The sequence below is a fragment of the Carcharhinus amblyrhynchos genome, chromosome 4 (genome assembly GCF_965287045.1).
Source record: "Carcharhinus amblyrhynchos chromosome 4, sCarAmb.v2.hapA, whole genome shotgun sequence".
Lineage (NCBI taxonomy): Eukaryota > Metazoa > Chordata > Chondrichthyes > Carcharhiniformes > Carcharhinidae > Carcharhinus > Carcharhinus amblyrhynchos.
This window is the reverse complement of record NC_137327.1, coordinates 96,534,974-96,550,896: the sequence shown is the minus strand read 5'-3', so window position 1 is coordinate 96,550,896 and position 15,923 is coordinate 96,534,974. Positions and strand designations below refer to the sequence as shown.

Here is a 15,923-nt window from a genome sequence, read left to right as displayed (position 1 = left end):
ATATTCTGGCCATGACTTTCCATCCCTATTCATGTTGGGCAGGTTTGCTGATGGAGCACAAAATATTGTGGGAAGTGCAAAATTGCATTTTACGTTGAATGAAAACTTGCCATGACCACCCATCTTCTCATCAGTGATGGGCTGCATTTCCTGCCGTTCAACATCATAACTATACTAGCATCTCATTATCAGGCCCATATGCCGGAATTGTATCCTGCTCCCACCACTGTCAAAAAAATCCATCCATGGTGGCATAATGTCAGAATGGCATGGTAACTGAAGTGCACTTGGCAAGCAGACCTTAAAGGGGAGCTTAGAGTTGAGCACAGCACTTGCTATGCAGCTCCATACTTTTGGGGGTATGAGGGCTTGACTAGGAGGACATGAGGCTTGACTGGAAGGGAGAATGGAGTAGGAATGGAAGGAAGACAGATTAGATGTGAAGGTGGATAAAATTGGAAGGAAGAATGGGATAAAACACTGGAAGGATAGCGGGGTTGATTCCAGGGTACCAGGGGCTTAGTCAGGTGAGACCTGGGGTCCAACACAAATTTTGGCAGGGGGGATTTATTTGGGGAGTTCAGGTATTGAGTGAAAAGCACTGTTTTTGAGGGTGCCATCTGCTGGCAGATCACGGACTTCTTTGGGCCTCAAAGAAGGAAGGGAAGGCTGGGAGCAGGGTGGGGAGTGGTTATCATTGACTGACCCCAGCCAAGTCTGTTGACAGGAGTGCGGGGCCACTTCAGGAGGTGGCATGAGGCCCAGGATAAGGATAATTGTAAAACTTTTCAGTCATCAGTACCCATTACAGCTGAGACCATTCAACTGTAACTCAACTGACATGCCTGGTGTCAAGCTACTCACAAAATTGTCAACTCAAACATCACTTACGTGTCTAAGTGCCATTGATCGCTCAGCATTTAACTCTTGGTACACTGACTTCCAAAATCTATGATTATCATGGTAAGCCTGAACCATTGCCCAACTGGGCAAGCAGCTAATTTCCATTAGAGTTGGCAAGGGCACATTATTTGAGGAAAATGTTTCTAATCTTTGGACGTGTGCAAACGTGGATATTGACAATGCTCCCCCCCCCACCCCCACAGGCCAGGTTGAGTGCAAGGCCTTGGAGTGAAGCTTGGAACAATGCCTGTGCCCGACTTGAGAGCTCAACATGCAGTAGAGTGGCCAACACGGCCATGTTGCAGGGCAAGGGTGTGGAGTCTTGCCCAAACACCATGTGAATGAAGGGCTGGGCATCAGTGTTGTGGCCAGGATATGAGTCAGTGTGCTTTGAGAGGTAGCTTCTGATGATGAATGGACAAAGAGTGAGAACTAATGCTGCTGAAGACTATTCATGTCCAGGGAACTGGTTGGGTATACCAGCCATCTTCAGTAGGATTTAACCTCAGGGGAACTTGAGAGACAATCCACTGCCAGTGTCACTGAAATTTATGACAGTGCTCGATTTTTATGCCTATGGCTTGTTCCACGGCTTCACAGGTGACCTCTGTGGAATGTCACAATTTCACAGATCAGAATTACAGGAACACAACTCATCAGAAGCCACTTGGACTCACTAAGATGGCAGGTCTCTGGACTCTGTCATGTCTCAGTTACTGGAACTCCAAAGGCAAAGGAAGGAAAATCAAGGAGTGATGTCTGGTGCACTCCTCAGATTGAAAGGCTGCAAGGAGGAATCTGTCCGCCTTATGTTTGAGGTGATTGGGTCGACACTACAACCCAACAATGTCAATATAGCTAGCATGATGGTGACCGTGAAGACCTTGGTGCAAGACCATTGTCCTGCACTGCTGCAGGACATGTTATCCTTGGTGTAGACACTTGCTGGTATCCATCAATGCCAACATCAGAGGATAATGGAGCTTCTCGAGCTCACTCCAGCTGTCCATCTGTCCCGAGGAGAAAGTCAGGGCCCTCAGGCACCTATAGGGAGGAGGATCAGTTGGTGCATACTCCAGGGCCATCTACCCCTGCAACTCATAGTCACAGGGTTAGAAAAGTTGAAAAACCCTAGTTACTCAGCATGGGCACAGGTATTAAGCACTTCTACATATTGTTCAGCTCTGCAAATAAACTTCCACTAATTGCACCCACTCTATGGCTTGTGTTGAGCTGTGTTCCTATAATTCCGATCTGAAAACCTTATTCTTGCACAGGATAAAAGCAGGTGCTCAGTTCAGGGCTTCCTTCACGTGCTTTGTGCAAGGTTCCAGTCCATTGGTGATGTCTTTTCACAGTGACTAAATATATTAGCCATGGTGTCTCTTGTCGGAATGAGGATGTCTCCTGTAACGTACATGGCTAGCTTCACTCATTCCAGTCATTATCAATGTGTGCTCTCTGCATCACTGAGGTGCAGCTGCACTTCCATCCCATATGCCTTAGGCTGTGGTGACACTGAACTTCAAGGGTGCAAATTCCTGGCCTCCAGCAATCCTCTAAATGCTACACCATGGAATGCCTCTGCCTCCATCTGCTTTGGATGAAGTGACGTGCTCACTGTGAACCCTAGGATTCTCTAGAACCTAGGTCCCACCGAGGTGTGTCTCCGCAGTGATGAAATGTGTAGCTATTCCGCAGGTGGAGGTCCACCTCGTGTCAAACGAGGGGCATGCACACGGTGGGTTGTGCGTGGGCTGCTCTTGGAAGTTCCGGGAGTGGCCTAGTACTTCGTGTCGCTGTGTGTGCTTGATCCTGGACTGGTAGACGGGCGCCGCAACAGCTCGGTGACTAGCACTGCTAGCTGTGCAGATACATGGATTTGGGCCTGTGTCTGTGGGAGTTTACGCATTCTCCCTGTGGTTGCGTGGGTTTCCTCCAGGCGCTCCGGTTTCCTCCCCCACCCCAAAGATGTGCTGTTAGGCTGACTGGTTTTACCAAATTGACACTGTTCTCCCCTGAATCTGGCTAAGTTAGGGGTTCCATTCGTAGACATGCAGGGTAGAATAGGTGTAGGGTGATGCGGCGGCGCGGGCTCGTTGGGCCGAAGGGCCTGTTTCCCGTGCTGGGTTGTTCTTTGTTTATAAATTGGGGCCTGTGAATTCCTCTTCCGTACTGCTTTTGGGTTGGAGTCATGGACCTAGCTGGTGGACTAACTTGGCTGATTCCCAGATGTATCTGTGAAAGAAGCAGAATTCTTTAGTGCGTGACGGGGACCTGAGAAACAGAAGCCACAATTCACAGCACTGTTGACTGATGAATGTTGCAGTTCTGATTCTTGATTTATTACCACTGATCTCACCATCAGTACAGGTGTCTTCTCCAGCCAGCTGGATAGTTATCCCCTCAAAGTCCAAGAAGATATTCAGTTCCAGCATCCTTTCACCTGTCTGGGATTTCTTCCTCTTGTGTGCCAACTTAACACGGTTGAAGACAGGTGGAAAGAATTTAAGCAGGCCTTTTGTTAGGGCAGATGACAAGGATGCCTGGGATGCACGGATTGTGAGTTGGACCAGTGGGGTCAGAGGCCACTTACGACAGGCAGATGAAGATGTGTGTGGGAGAACGACTGATGGTTTCCCTTGAGCTGGCATTATGTGAGATCCCTGTGGACGTGCAATGGGCCTGCGAGTGTGAGTTGAAAGTGATGAGAAGAATGACTTACCCTGAGAGAACGAAGGACATCATTCATTCTCCTGTAGTACTGGATGGCTGTCCTCTTCTGCAAGGGCACTTGGGAGGTACCTTCCATGCTGGATTGGTGATCTTGCTTTCACCAGGCCTTCACCCTAAGCACAGGAATATGACACTGCATCTCGCAGATGCTCCAGACAGGCACTGATGAATTTTGGGGCTGAATGCTGTTCCGCTTTCACAGCCAAGATTTCACTTCCACATTTGCAGTGCAAATGTGCTAGCTGTGTGTGTAGGGATGGTCTTTAAATGTGATGCCCTGATCATTAAAGCACTGAGGTAATGATTGGGTGGGTGAATCAGAGGCTGCCCAACAGCGAAATGGTGTGGAACCCACGCATGAAAGGTTTTGGAATAAATGCTGCACTCTAATACGTTAAAAACTGCCACTGCCATTGGTGGGTTATACGCTGCTTTCCTTCCTCACAATTGGTCTTTGCTGATTTCTGAGAAAATTTCATCTTGTCTCTTCACCTGCGTCTCAGGTGGTGATTTGATTTGATTTGTTATTGTCACAAGTATTGGAATACAAAGAAAACTTATGATTTTTGCGAGCTGTTATAGGCAAAACACACTAGTCATAGAGTACACAGGGGAGAAAGAAAGGAGGGTGCAAAATACAGTGTTACAGTCCTGTTCCTCCTGCCATGAGAATTGTAGTGGGCACTGGGTGGACCATACAAGGGTTCATTGATCTAGGGTGTAGAAAAAGATCAGCTTAATATATGGTAGATCCATTCAAAAGTCTGATGGCAGCAGGGAAGAAGCTGTTCTTGAGTCGGTTGGTGCATGATCTCATACTTATGTATTGTTTTCCTGACGGAAGAGGGTGGAAGAGAGTACGAGAGGGGTGTATGACATCATTATGCTATCTGCTTTTCTGAGGCAGCGGCAAAAGTAGGCGGAGTCAAGGATAGGAGGCTGGTTTGTGTGATGTACTGGGCTATGTTCGCAACCCTTTGTAATTTCTTGTGATCTGGTCAGAGCAGGAGCCATACCAAGCTGTGAAAGCATGCTTCCAGAAAGGATGCTTTCAATGCTGCATTTGTAAAAATTGGTGAGAATTATAGCAGTCATGCCGAATTTCCTTAGCTTCCTGAGAGAGAAGAGGCATTGGTGGGCTTTCTTAACGATAGCGCAGTGTGTGGGATCAGGATAGCATGTTGGTGATCTAAACACCTAGAAAATGAAGCTCTTGACCTTTTCCACTTCATCGTTTGATGTAGACAAGGACATATCCTCCATGATGCTTTCTGAAGTTGGTGACTATATCCTTCATTTTATTGACACTGAGGGAGAGATGACTGTCGCACCATTTCACCAGATTCTGTGGAGGCGATTTGCCCACCCTGCTATGCTGGTTGAGTAGCGTAGTGGAGCAGGTAATGTAGGCAGGAGGCCAAAAATTGGGAATCATGACTGGGATCTTCCCAGGTCACTTTTATTGACCTAATCAGCCTCACCCATTCTGATTTTGATATTCAGTGGCCTGTTTAAATCTGTTTAGTGAGTCCGGGATGCCACTGCATTGGAGGGTGGGGACTAGTAGTGGGGCCGCTGATCAGAAGGCCCGCAATCAGGGGGTTGGTGTCTGTGGGGAGGGGAAGTGGGGAGGGGTTCAGTTGCGGGAGGGGAGTCATCTTTTGCGGGGGAGGATGTCTTTGAAGGGGTTCTATGAGGGGTTGGTGATTGGGGGAGGGATAATGTTGACAGATCTCCTATATACTGGATAGACTTGTAGACACAGGGGTGGAATTTTCCCAAAGAAATTCTAAGGGGGAAATATTCCTCTTCCTCCCACCATGGGAATCGTAGCGGGCAGGGAGTGGAACATGCAAAGGTTCATTGACCTAGGCGGGATATTCCAGTTTTGGGCGGAAAACTCTCCAGTTTTCAGACTTTTCATAGAAATCATAGAAACCATAGAAATCCTATAGCACAGAAAGAGGCCATTCGGCCCATTGAGCCTACACCGACCACAATCCCAACCAGGCCCTACCCCCATATCCCTACATAGTTTACCCACTAATCTCTCTAACCTACGTATGTCAGGACACTAGGGGCAATTTTAGCTTGGCCAATAAACCTAACCTGCACATCTTTGGACTGTGGGAAGAAACCGGAGCACCCAGAGGAAACCCACACTGACACAAGGAGAACGTGCAAACTCCACATAGACAGTCACCCAAGCCAGGAATTGAATCCAGGTTCCTGGAGCTGTGAAGCAGCAGTGCTGACCACTGTGCTACCGTGCTGCCTATTGTGACATTTGCGCACGTGGCCAGTAAATTCCACCCAAAGACCAGAAAATCTCGCCCGAGGTCAACCAACCTTTGCATGGTCCTGTCCTGCCCACTATAATTTCTGTAGTGGGCAGGGCAGGAAATTTCCACCCTTCGAATTTTTTTCTTTAGGAAAACTCCATTTTCTATCTCTTTCCTGTACTCCATTTCATCACTGTCTGAGATTCGACGCTCTATGGTGGTTTCATCAGCAAACTTAAAAATGGAGTTGGAGCAGAATTTGGCCACACACTCATAGGTGTACAAGGAGTAGAGTAAGGGGCTGAGAATACAGCCTTGTGGGGCAACGGTGTTGAGAATAATTGTGGAGGAGGTGTTGTTGCCTATCCTTACTGATTGCGGTCTGTGGGTTAGGGAGTCTCGGATCCAGTTACAGAGAGATGAGCCAAGCTTTAGTTTTGTTGGAATAATGGTGTTGAAGGCTGAGCTGCAATCAGTAAATAGATCTCTGATGCAAGTTATCTATTTATCTATGTCACAAAGTGAATGTGAAGTCAATAAACCTGTTATGCCACCTATCCAAAGCCACTGCTGCAATACAGAAACATTTTTATTTTCAAGCTCGTTAGCAATTGATTGTTCAATGAGTGCGAGGCGACATTTACCACAAAACTGCAGCAGGCGACGGTGCAGAGGGACCTCGGGGTCCTTGTGCATGAGTCGCAAAAACCCAGCTTGCAGGTGCAGCAGGTGGTCAGGAAGGCGAATGGGATGCTGGCCTTCATAGCGAAGGGGATTGAATATAAAAGTAGGGAGGTCTTGCTGCAGCTGTATAGGGCATTGGTGAGGCCGCAGCTGGAGTACTGTGTGCAGTTTTGGGCGCCGCACCTGCGCAAAGATATTTTGGCCTTGGAGGGAGTGCAGAGGAGGTTTACTAGGCTGATACCGGGGTTGAGGGGGTTGAGCTATGAGGAGAGGCTGAATAAACTAGGCTTGTACTCGTTAGAGTTTAGAAGAATGAGGGGAGATCTCATTGAGACGTATAAGATGATGAATGGGATGGATAGGATAGAGGTGGAGAGACTCTTCCCGCTCAAAAAAGACAGTAGGACTAGGGGGCACAGCCTCAAGATAAAGGGGGGGCGTTTTAGAACGGAGTTGAGGAGGAACTTCTTCACTCAAAGGGTGGTGAATCTCTGGAATTCTCTACCCGTTGAAGTGGTGGAGGCTGCCTCGCTAAATATTTTCAAGAAGCGGGTTGATGGGTTTTTGATAAGAGAGGGGATTAAGGGTTATGGGGAGAGGGCCGGAAAGTGGAACTGAGCCACGACAGATCAGCCATGATCTTATTGAATGGCGGGGCAGGCTCGAAGGGCCAGATGGCCTACTCCTGCTCCTATTTCTTATGTTCTTATAGGAAGGGGAATCTGGCAGCTCTGTGAGCAATTTGAATTGGAAAACAGTGCTAAAGGGGGTGTGTGGCTGCCGTTGGTTGGGCTTTAACCTGTGGTTTTCAAAAACATCTTTGTGGATCATAAATGCTCTTCAAAAACATACCTTAAGAGAATCCTGAACAATAAGCTCGATTTTACCATTGCGTCACGCAAAACGTGGTAAAATCAGGTGTGAGGCCGTTAACGCAATCCGTGCCCCCATCTGCGCAGATTGCCACTTTACCGAAACCTGGAAATGGCAGCAATTTGATTCGCACCCAAAACAGGCGCAACAACAATTTAAATGTATTTGCATGCATTTAAATTGAATTAATAAACTGCCCGCCCAAATCTGTTAGCATTTCCCTCTTTACCACTGTGTTGGCCAATCTGGAACCGCACCGAAATGGACATGCTGAGTAAAAGACTGAATTGGGTGCTCCAGCTGCTGAAGTGTGCTTTCAGAGCTTCCAATGGCTCTCTGATTCAGATCAGTGATGGGGGGAGGAGGGTGGCAGGTCAGATCATTCTCTGGTTGTGGGGGAGGCAGTGTGAATGAGGTCAGACCATTCTGGGTGGGGGGGGGGGGAGAGATGATCTCTGGTGGGGAGGGACAGATGGATCTCTGGGGAGTGGGGTTGGGGGGGCGCAGATGGATCTCTGGTAGGGGAGGGGTCAGATGGGTCTCTGGTGGAGGGGGGGAAGCAGATGGGTCTCTGGGGGAGGGGGCAGATGGGTCTCTGGTGGAGGGGGGGAAGCAGATGGGTCTCTGGTGGAGGGGGGGAAGCAGATGGATCTCTGGTGGAGGGGGCAGATGGATCTCTGGTGGAGGGGGCAGATGGATCTCTGGTGGAGGGGGCAGATGGATCTCTGGTGGAGGGGGCAGATGGATCTCTGGTGGAGGGGGCAGATGGATCTCTGGTGGAGGGGGCAGATGGATCTCTGGTGGAGGGGGCAGATGGATCTCTGGTGGAGGGGGCAGATGGATCTCTGGTGGAGGGGGCAGATGGATCTCTGGTGGAGGGGAGGGAATCCGCTGCCACAATGTGAGCGATCGGTGGGGAGTGGTGGATATGGGAAACAGCGATGTGTGTGGGGGGAGGTTGATAAGGGGGACAGTGATGTCTGTGGGTAGCAGTGAGGGTGGGTAAGGGGGACAGTGATGTCTGTGGATAATAGGGGTGGGTGGATAAGTGGGACAGTGATGTGTGTGGGTAGTGGGGGTGTGCAGATAGCAGGAGTGGGTGGGTGGATAAAGGGGGACAGTGATGTCTGTGGGGGCTATCACTCCAGCTTCTCATTCCTGAGCTACTTTCTCTGCTTTCTGCAGCCCGGGAGCGATTTGACACAAGTGCACTTTTTCAAATTTTTTTCCACTGCGCATGCGCAGTTCAGAGCTCCGATCATTTTGGCTATGCTAAGCCCTGCCCACAGTGTGAATGGGACTGGAGATGTTTTCTCAGACTGAATGCGTATGGGGGCACCTGAAAGCAGATTTCTAAGTTGGATTTGCATTTCGCCCAGATTCAGCACTTAGAATGAAAATGGTAGAATGTGGCCCAATGACTCCCAAGTCTCTTTGATTATCTGATTTCCTCAGCATTTTCCCATTTATTGAATAGTCTATGCCTCCATTCCTCCTTCCAAAGTCCATGACCTCACACTTTTCCACATTGTAATCCATCTGCCACTTCTTTGCCCACTCTCCTAACCTGTCTGAGTCCTTCTGCAACCTCCCTGCTTCCTCAATACGACCTGTCCTTCTACATATCTTTGTATCATCTGCAAATTTAGCAACAGTGCCTTCAGTTCCTTCCTCCAAATCGTTAATGTACATTGTGAAAAGTTGTCCCAGCACTGACCCCTGAGGCACATCACTAGTCACCGGCTGCTATCCTGAAAAAAATCCCTTAATCCCTCCTCTCTGCCTTCTGCCAGTCAGCCAATCCTCTATCCATGCCAGGATCTTACCCTTAACACCATGGGCATTTAACGTAATTAACAGTCTCCCATGCAGCACTTTGTCAAACGCCTTCTGGAAATCTAAATGAATCATGTCCACTGGTTCTCCTTTATCTAACTTCCTTGTTAAGGCAAAAGGCAGGGAATTATAGGCCGGTTAGTTTAACGTCTGTTGTAGGTAAAATGTTAGAATCCGTCATCAAGCAGGAAATAGCGAGGCATCTTGAGAGGAACTGCTTGATAGAGCAGACGCAGCACGATTTCGTTAAAGGGAAGTCGTGTCTGACAAATTTACTGGAGTTCTATGAGGATGTGTCTAGGGCGGTGGATAGAGGAGAGCCGGTGGATGTGGCCTTTCTTGATTTTCAGAAGGCGTTTGACAAGGTACCTCGCAAGAGGTTATTGCAGAAGGTCAGGGGACATGGAGTTGGGGGTAGGGTGTTAGCGTGGATAGAGGATTGGTTGTCAAATAGGAGGCAGAGAGTGGGGGTCAATGGGTGCTATTCGGATTGGCGGATGGTGACTAGTGGAGTACCCCAGGGGTCGGTGCTGGGGCCTCAGCTATTTACAATTTATATAGATGATCTGGAGGAGGGAACCGAGTGTATGGTGTCGAAATTTGCTGATGACACCAAGATTGGTGGAACGGCAAATTGTGCGGAGGGTGTGGAGAGTCTACAGAAGGATCTAGATAGGCTGGGCGAATGGGCCAGGAAATGGCAAATGGAATTTAATGTTGGCAAGTGTGAGGTGGTCCACTTTGGTAGGAAGAATGGTAGGAAGGATTATTACTTACGTGGCGAAAAACTGCAGCAGGTGACGGTGCAGGGGGACCTCGGGGTCCTTGTGCATGAGTCGCAAAAACCCAGCTTGCAGGTGCAGCAGGTGGTCAGGAAGGTGAATGGGATGCTGGCCTTCATAGCGAGGGGGATTGAATATAAAAGTAGGGAGGTCTTGCTGCGGCTGTATAGGGCATTGGTGAGGCCGCAGCTGGAGTACTGTGTGCAGTTTTGGGCACCGTACTTACGCAAGGATATTTTGGCCTTGGAGGGAGTGCAGAGGAGGTTTACTAGGCTGATGCCGGAGTTGAGGGGGTTGAGCTATGAGGAGAGGCTGAATAAATTAGGCTTGTACTCGTTAGAGTTTAGAAGAATGAGGGGAGATCTCATTGAGACGTATAAGATGATGAATGGGATGGATAGGATAGAGGGGGAGAGACTCTTCCTGCTCAGAAAGGATAGTAGGACTAGGGGGCACAGCCTCAAGATAAAGGGGGGGCGGTTTAGAATGGAGTTGAGGAAGAACTTCTTCACTCAAAGGGTGGTGAATCTCTGGAATTCTCTGCCCGTTGAAGTGGTGGAGGCTGCCTCGCTATATATTTTTAAGACGCGGGTTGATGGGTTTTTGATAAGAGAGGGGATTAGGGGTTATGGGGAGAGGGCGGGAATGTGGAACTGAGCCACGACAGATCAGCCATGATCTTATTGAATGGCGAGGCAGGCTCGAAGGGCTAGATGGCCTACTCCTGCTCCTATTTCTTATGTTCTTATGTTGTTACCTCCTCAAAGAATTCTAATAGATTTCTCAGCCATGGCCTCCCCTTGACAAAGCTGTACTGATTCAGTCCTCCTTTATCATGCACTTCCAAATAGTCTGCAATCTCATCTTTAATAACGGACTCTTAAAATCTTGCCAATGACCGAAGTCAGGCTAACTATAATTTCCTGCCTGCTGCCTCACTCACTTCTTAAACAGCGATGTTACAATAGCTACTTTCCAGTCCTCTGTACCCTCCCTGCCTCCAATGATCCCTGAAAGATCAGCACCAATGCTTCCACAATTTCCTCAGCTACCTCTTTTAGAACCCTGGGGTGTAGTCCATCCGGTCCAGGTGATTTATCTACCTTTAGATCCTTCAGTTTCCCCAGAACTTCTTCCTTAGTGATGGCCACTACACTCACCTGTGTCCCCTGACTCTCCTGGAGCTCTGGCATTCCACTGATGTTTTCCACCGTGAAGACTGATGCAAAATAACTGCTCAGTTCCTCTGCCATTGCTTTGTTTCCTACTATTACATCTCCAGCATCATTTCCAATGGTCCAATGGCTATATGCTCCATCTTGTGCTCAAAATCAGTTTTAAGATGAAGCAAACAGTCCAACCTGCTCCCTTTCCTTGGTATGCTTGTTAAGAAATCTGTTACTGGAGCCTTCACTTCTATCAACTGAAAGTCTATCTCCACTGGTCAATATACACTTTGGGATTAAGATAGCTCCATGCATTCTAAGATTGGAGCTATAAGTAAGTAGTGCCCAACCCATTTGCTTACTTTGCAAGCTTCTTGCAGAAATAGAGTACATTAAAGCTATCCAGTACGATAATGGTTATTCTGGTCAGATCATTGGCCCTTGTTATGCGCAAACTTGCAAACAGGCCAAAGGTTCCCACTTCTGGACATGCAAAGTGCCCAGTCTATCTCAAATTTTCTTGGAAAGGCAAAGTGTCCAAAAAAAAATTCATCAAGAGGTTAAGCAAGGCGATCACACTGTTCCTATGCAGCGGCTATACGAGGGGTATTTTCTACCAACAGGATGCTGTCATCAGTCCAGAAAGATGTTTGTCTGTCACACAATTGATTGGTAGGTGCATAAATTTCAGTGCCAGTGAGATACCAGGTATTGGCCACATGTCCCAACAACTGGCTGAAGGAATCAAACAGCGTATTCCTTTCATTGTTTGTAATATTCAGACTACAGACAATACTCTTCAAGCCCAAGTTTCCAAAACCCAAAACGTTGGCCGGAACTTCCAGTCTCACCAATGATGCACTCCACCACGGGTTTCCTGATGGTGATCGGTGCGTCCAATGGGAAACCCCTCTGACAACAGTGCGACCAGAAGGTTCTGCCACTGGCCAATGGCAGACTGCCTCTACAAAGCACTTGGCAAGTTGCATGGAAAATCCTGCTCCAAATGTCTATTCTTAGGTGCAATTGGGCAGCAGTTGAACAATCCTGAGTGTGCTTATAGCTACACTAACAACCAGTCAAACTCTTAATGTGGCTCATTTACGCATGCTAGAAGCTATATACTTTCATAAATAGGGAAACATTCTCTGCACTTTTATTTGAATTTCCCAAGAGCTTGAACAGGCTATAGTTCCCCTTTGCTTTCACTATGTCAACACCTCGGTCAGAGTCAACTTGCCAACTAGTCTTTTCTCCTGTAGTATAAGTTATTGTAATTGTTTGAAATTTGGCATTCTTGTCTTTGACCTGATGAGTGCAAGAAAAAGCTTTGGCAACACGTCTCTCTTTTCAGCAACATTCATTCTGTTTTTGCTACTTGTTTCCTTGATTACCATATTTAGACATTCCCCATATTTCATCACAACCAGGTCAATAGATATAATGTACCTGGTCTTGCCATCCATAATGCAATCCAGTGTTTCTACTGCCTAACCATCCTTACTGAGATCTCTTTTCTACTGCTATAATTGCATTTATAAAAGTTGCCTTGTCTTTCACAAGTTACTATTAGAAGTTTACTCACCTGACTGACTACGAGTCCTGGTTTTCAACACCACTGGAATAAAATCCTTAAAACTATTTTTCCCCTTTCTTAGAGGAAGATCTGGAGAAAGAAGGGAACAGATGCAAAATATAATGAAATCAAAGCATTCTCACATTTCATGTCATAATTAACCCCTTCATGTAATAATTAACCCCTTTTTTTGCTCAAGGTGAGGGATATTAGACCTAGAGAATGGAACATATTCCATTCCATCACCCAAGTATCATTTCCCCAGAACATGTACAGCAGAGCTGGGTGCAGAGTAAAGCTGCCATTGCTTGCTTCAGAAATGCATGCTAATTCCAATCTCAAAGTTGTACCCAACTGTAATTTTCCATTTTGCTTACCAGTTTGAGCTGGTAAGATGAGAAAGCAAACAGTCTGGTTAAAATTTATTTTTGCCAATTAAAATTAGATCTAACATGGCTAAGGGAGGGATAGGACTGGCAACTTAATGTTCCAGAATACAGATGCTATAGAAACATAGAAAGGAGGTAAGAGAGGAGGGGGAGTTGCACTTTTGATTAGGGAAAGCATCACGGCCATACTGAGAGGGGATACATCTGAGGGATCGGCCACTGAATCTATATGGATAGAACTGAGAAATAAGAAGGGGGATGTCACTTTGATAAGATTGTACTATAGGCCCCCAAATAGAGGGAAATTGAGGAGCAAATACATAAGGAGATTACACGTGGCTCCAAGAAATACGGGGTGCTAATAGAGATTTTAATTTACCCAACATTGACTGGGACAACCATAGTATTACAGGGTTGGACGGAGAGAAATTTGTTGAGTGTATTCAGGAGGAAGTTCTCATTCAGTATGTGGATGGCCCGACTAGCGAGGGGGCAAAACTTGACCTCCTTTTGGGAAATAAGGAAGGACTGGTGATAAAAGTGTTAGTGAGAGATCACTTTGGGAACTGTGACCATAATTCTATTAGTTTTAAGATAGCTATGCAGAATGATAGGTCTGTCCCAAAAATTAATATTCTAAATTGGGATAAGGCCAATTTTGATGGTATCAGGCGGAACTTTCAAACGTTAATTGGGAGACTCTGTGGGAAGGAAAACGGACTTTTGGTAAGTGGCATGCTTTCAAAAGTGTGTTAACCAGGGTTCAGGGTAAACACATTCCTCTCAGAGTGAAGGGCAAGGCTGCCAGAAGTCGGGAACCCTGGATGACTCGGGATATTGAGGCCCTAGTCAAGAAGATGAAAGAGGCATATACAGCTGGGATCAAGTGAATCTCTTGAAGAGTACAAGGGGTGAAGGAGTAGAGTTAAGAGAGAAATCAAGAGGGCAAAAAGGGGACACAAAATTATTTTGGCAGATAAGGCAAAGGAGAATCGTAAGAACATAATCCAAAGAGCTTCTACAAATACATAAAGAGCAAAAGAGTAACAAGGGCGAGAGTAAGGCCTCTTAAGGATCAACAAGGTAATCTATGAACGGATCCACAAGAGATGGATGAGATCCTAAATGAATATTTCTCATCAGTATTTACTGTTGAGAAAAGCATGGATGTTAGGGAACTTGGGGAATTAAATATTGATGTCTTGAGGAGTGACGTATTACAGAGAAGCAGGAAATGGCAAATGGAATTTAATGTTGGCAAGTGTGAGGTGGTCCACTTTGGTAGGAAGAATGGTAGGAAGGACTATTACTTACGGGGCGAAAAACTGCAGCAGGCGACGGTGCAGAGGGACCTCGGGGTCCTTGTGCATGAGTCGCAAAAACCCAGCTTGCAGGTGCAGCAAGTGGTCAGGAAGGCGAATGGGATGCTGGCCTTCATAGCGAGGGGGATTGAATATAAAAGTAGGGAGGTCTTGCTGCAGCTGTATAGGGCATTGGTGAGGCCACAGCTGGAGTACTGTGTGCAGTTTTGAGCGCCGCACCTGCGCAAAGATATTTTGGCCTTGGAGGGAGTGCAGAGGAGGTTTACTAGGCTGATACCGGAGTTGAGGGGGTTGAGCTATGAGGAGAGGCTGAATAAACTGGGCTTGTACTCGTTAGAGTTTAGAAGAATGAGGGGAGATCTCATTGAGACGTATAAGATGATGAATGGGATGGGTAGGATAGAGGTGGAAAGACTCTTCCCGCTCAAAAGAGACAGTAGGACTAGGGGGCACAGCCTCAAGATAAAAGGGGGGCGGTTTAGAACGGAGTTGAGGAGGAACTTCTTCACTCAAAGGGTGGTGAATCTCTGGAATTCTCTGCCCGTTGAAGTGGTGGAGGCTGCCTCGCTAAATATTTTTAAGACGCGGGTTGATGGGTTTTTGACAGGAGAGGGGATTAAGGGTTATGGGGAGAGGGCAGGAAAGTGGAACTGAGCAGCGACAGATCAGCCATGATCTTATTGAATGGCGGGGCAGGCTCGAAGGGCTGGATGGCCTACTCCTGCTCCTATTATGTTCTTAAAGTGCATCAAGATAGATAAATCTGCGGGACCTGATGAGGTATGTCTTAGGACATTGTGGGAGGCTAGGGAGGAAACTGCGGGTTTCCTAGGCGAGATATTTGAATCATCAATTGTCATGGGTGAGATTGGAGAATGGCAAATGTTGTGCCTTTGTTTAAAAAGGGCTGCAGGGAAAAGCCTCGGAACTACGGGTCAGTTAGCCTCACATCTGTGGTGGGTAAATTGTTGGAAGTTATTTTGAGAGACAGGAGCTACAGGCATTTAGAAATGCGAGGACTGATTAGGGACAGTCAGCATGGCTTTGTGAGTGGAAAATCATGTCTCACAAATTTGATTGAGTTTTTTTGAAGGGGTAGTCAAGAAGGTAGATGAGGGCAGTGCAGCTGACGTTGTCTACATGAACTTTAGCAAGGCCTTTGACAAGGTACCGCATGGTAGGTTGTTGGATAAAGTTAAATCTGACGGGATCCAGAGTGAAGTATCTAAACAGATACAAAATTGGCTTCTTGACAGAAGCCAGAAGCTGGTTGTAGAGGGTTGTTTTTCAAACTGCAGACCTATGACCATCGGTGTGCCTCAGGGAGCAGTGCTAGGTCCACTGTTATTTGTCATTTATATTAATGATTTGGAT

The 15,923-nt window shown here is 47.0% G+C and overlaps 1 protein-coding gene across 6 annotated transcripts in view; it reads right to left on the bottom strand.

The window, feature by feature from the left end:
• The window catches only part of LOC145342226 (BCL-6 corepressor-like protein 1), a 248,698-nt gene that overhangs the window by 35,809 nt on the left and 196,966 nt on the right, over positions 1-15,923 (bottom strand). For all 6 annotated transcript variants that reach the window (XM_080187598.1, XM_080187597.1, XM_080187601.1 and 3 more), the window contains one exon: positions 12,848-12,928. In XM_080187598.1, the coding sequence (XP_080043724.1) occupies positions 12,848-12,928 (81 nt within the window). The remainder of the gene's footprint in view (positions 1-12,847; positions 12,929-15,923) is intronic.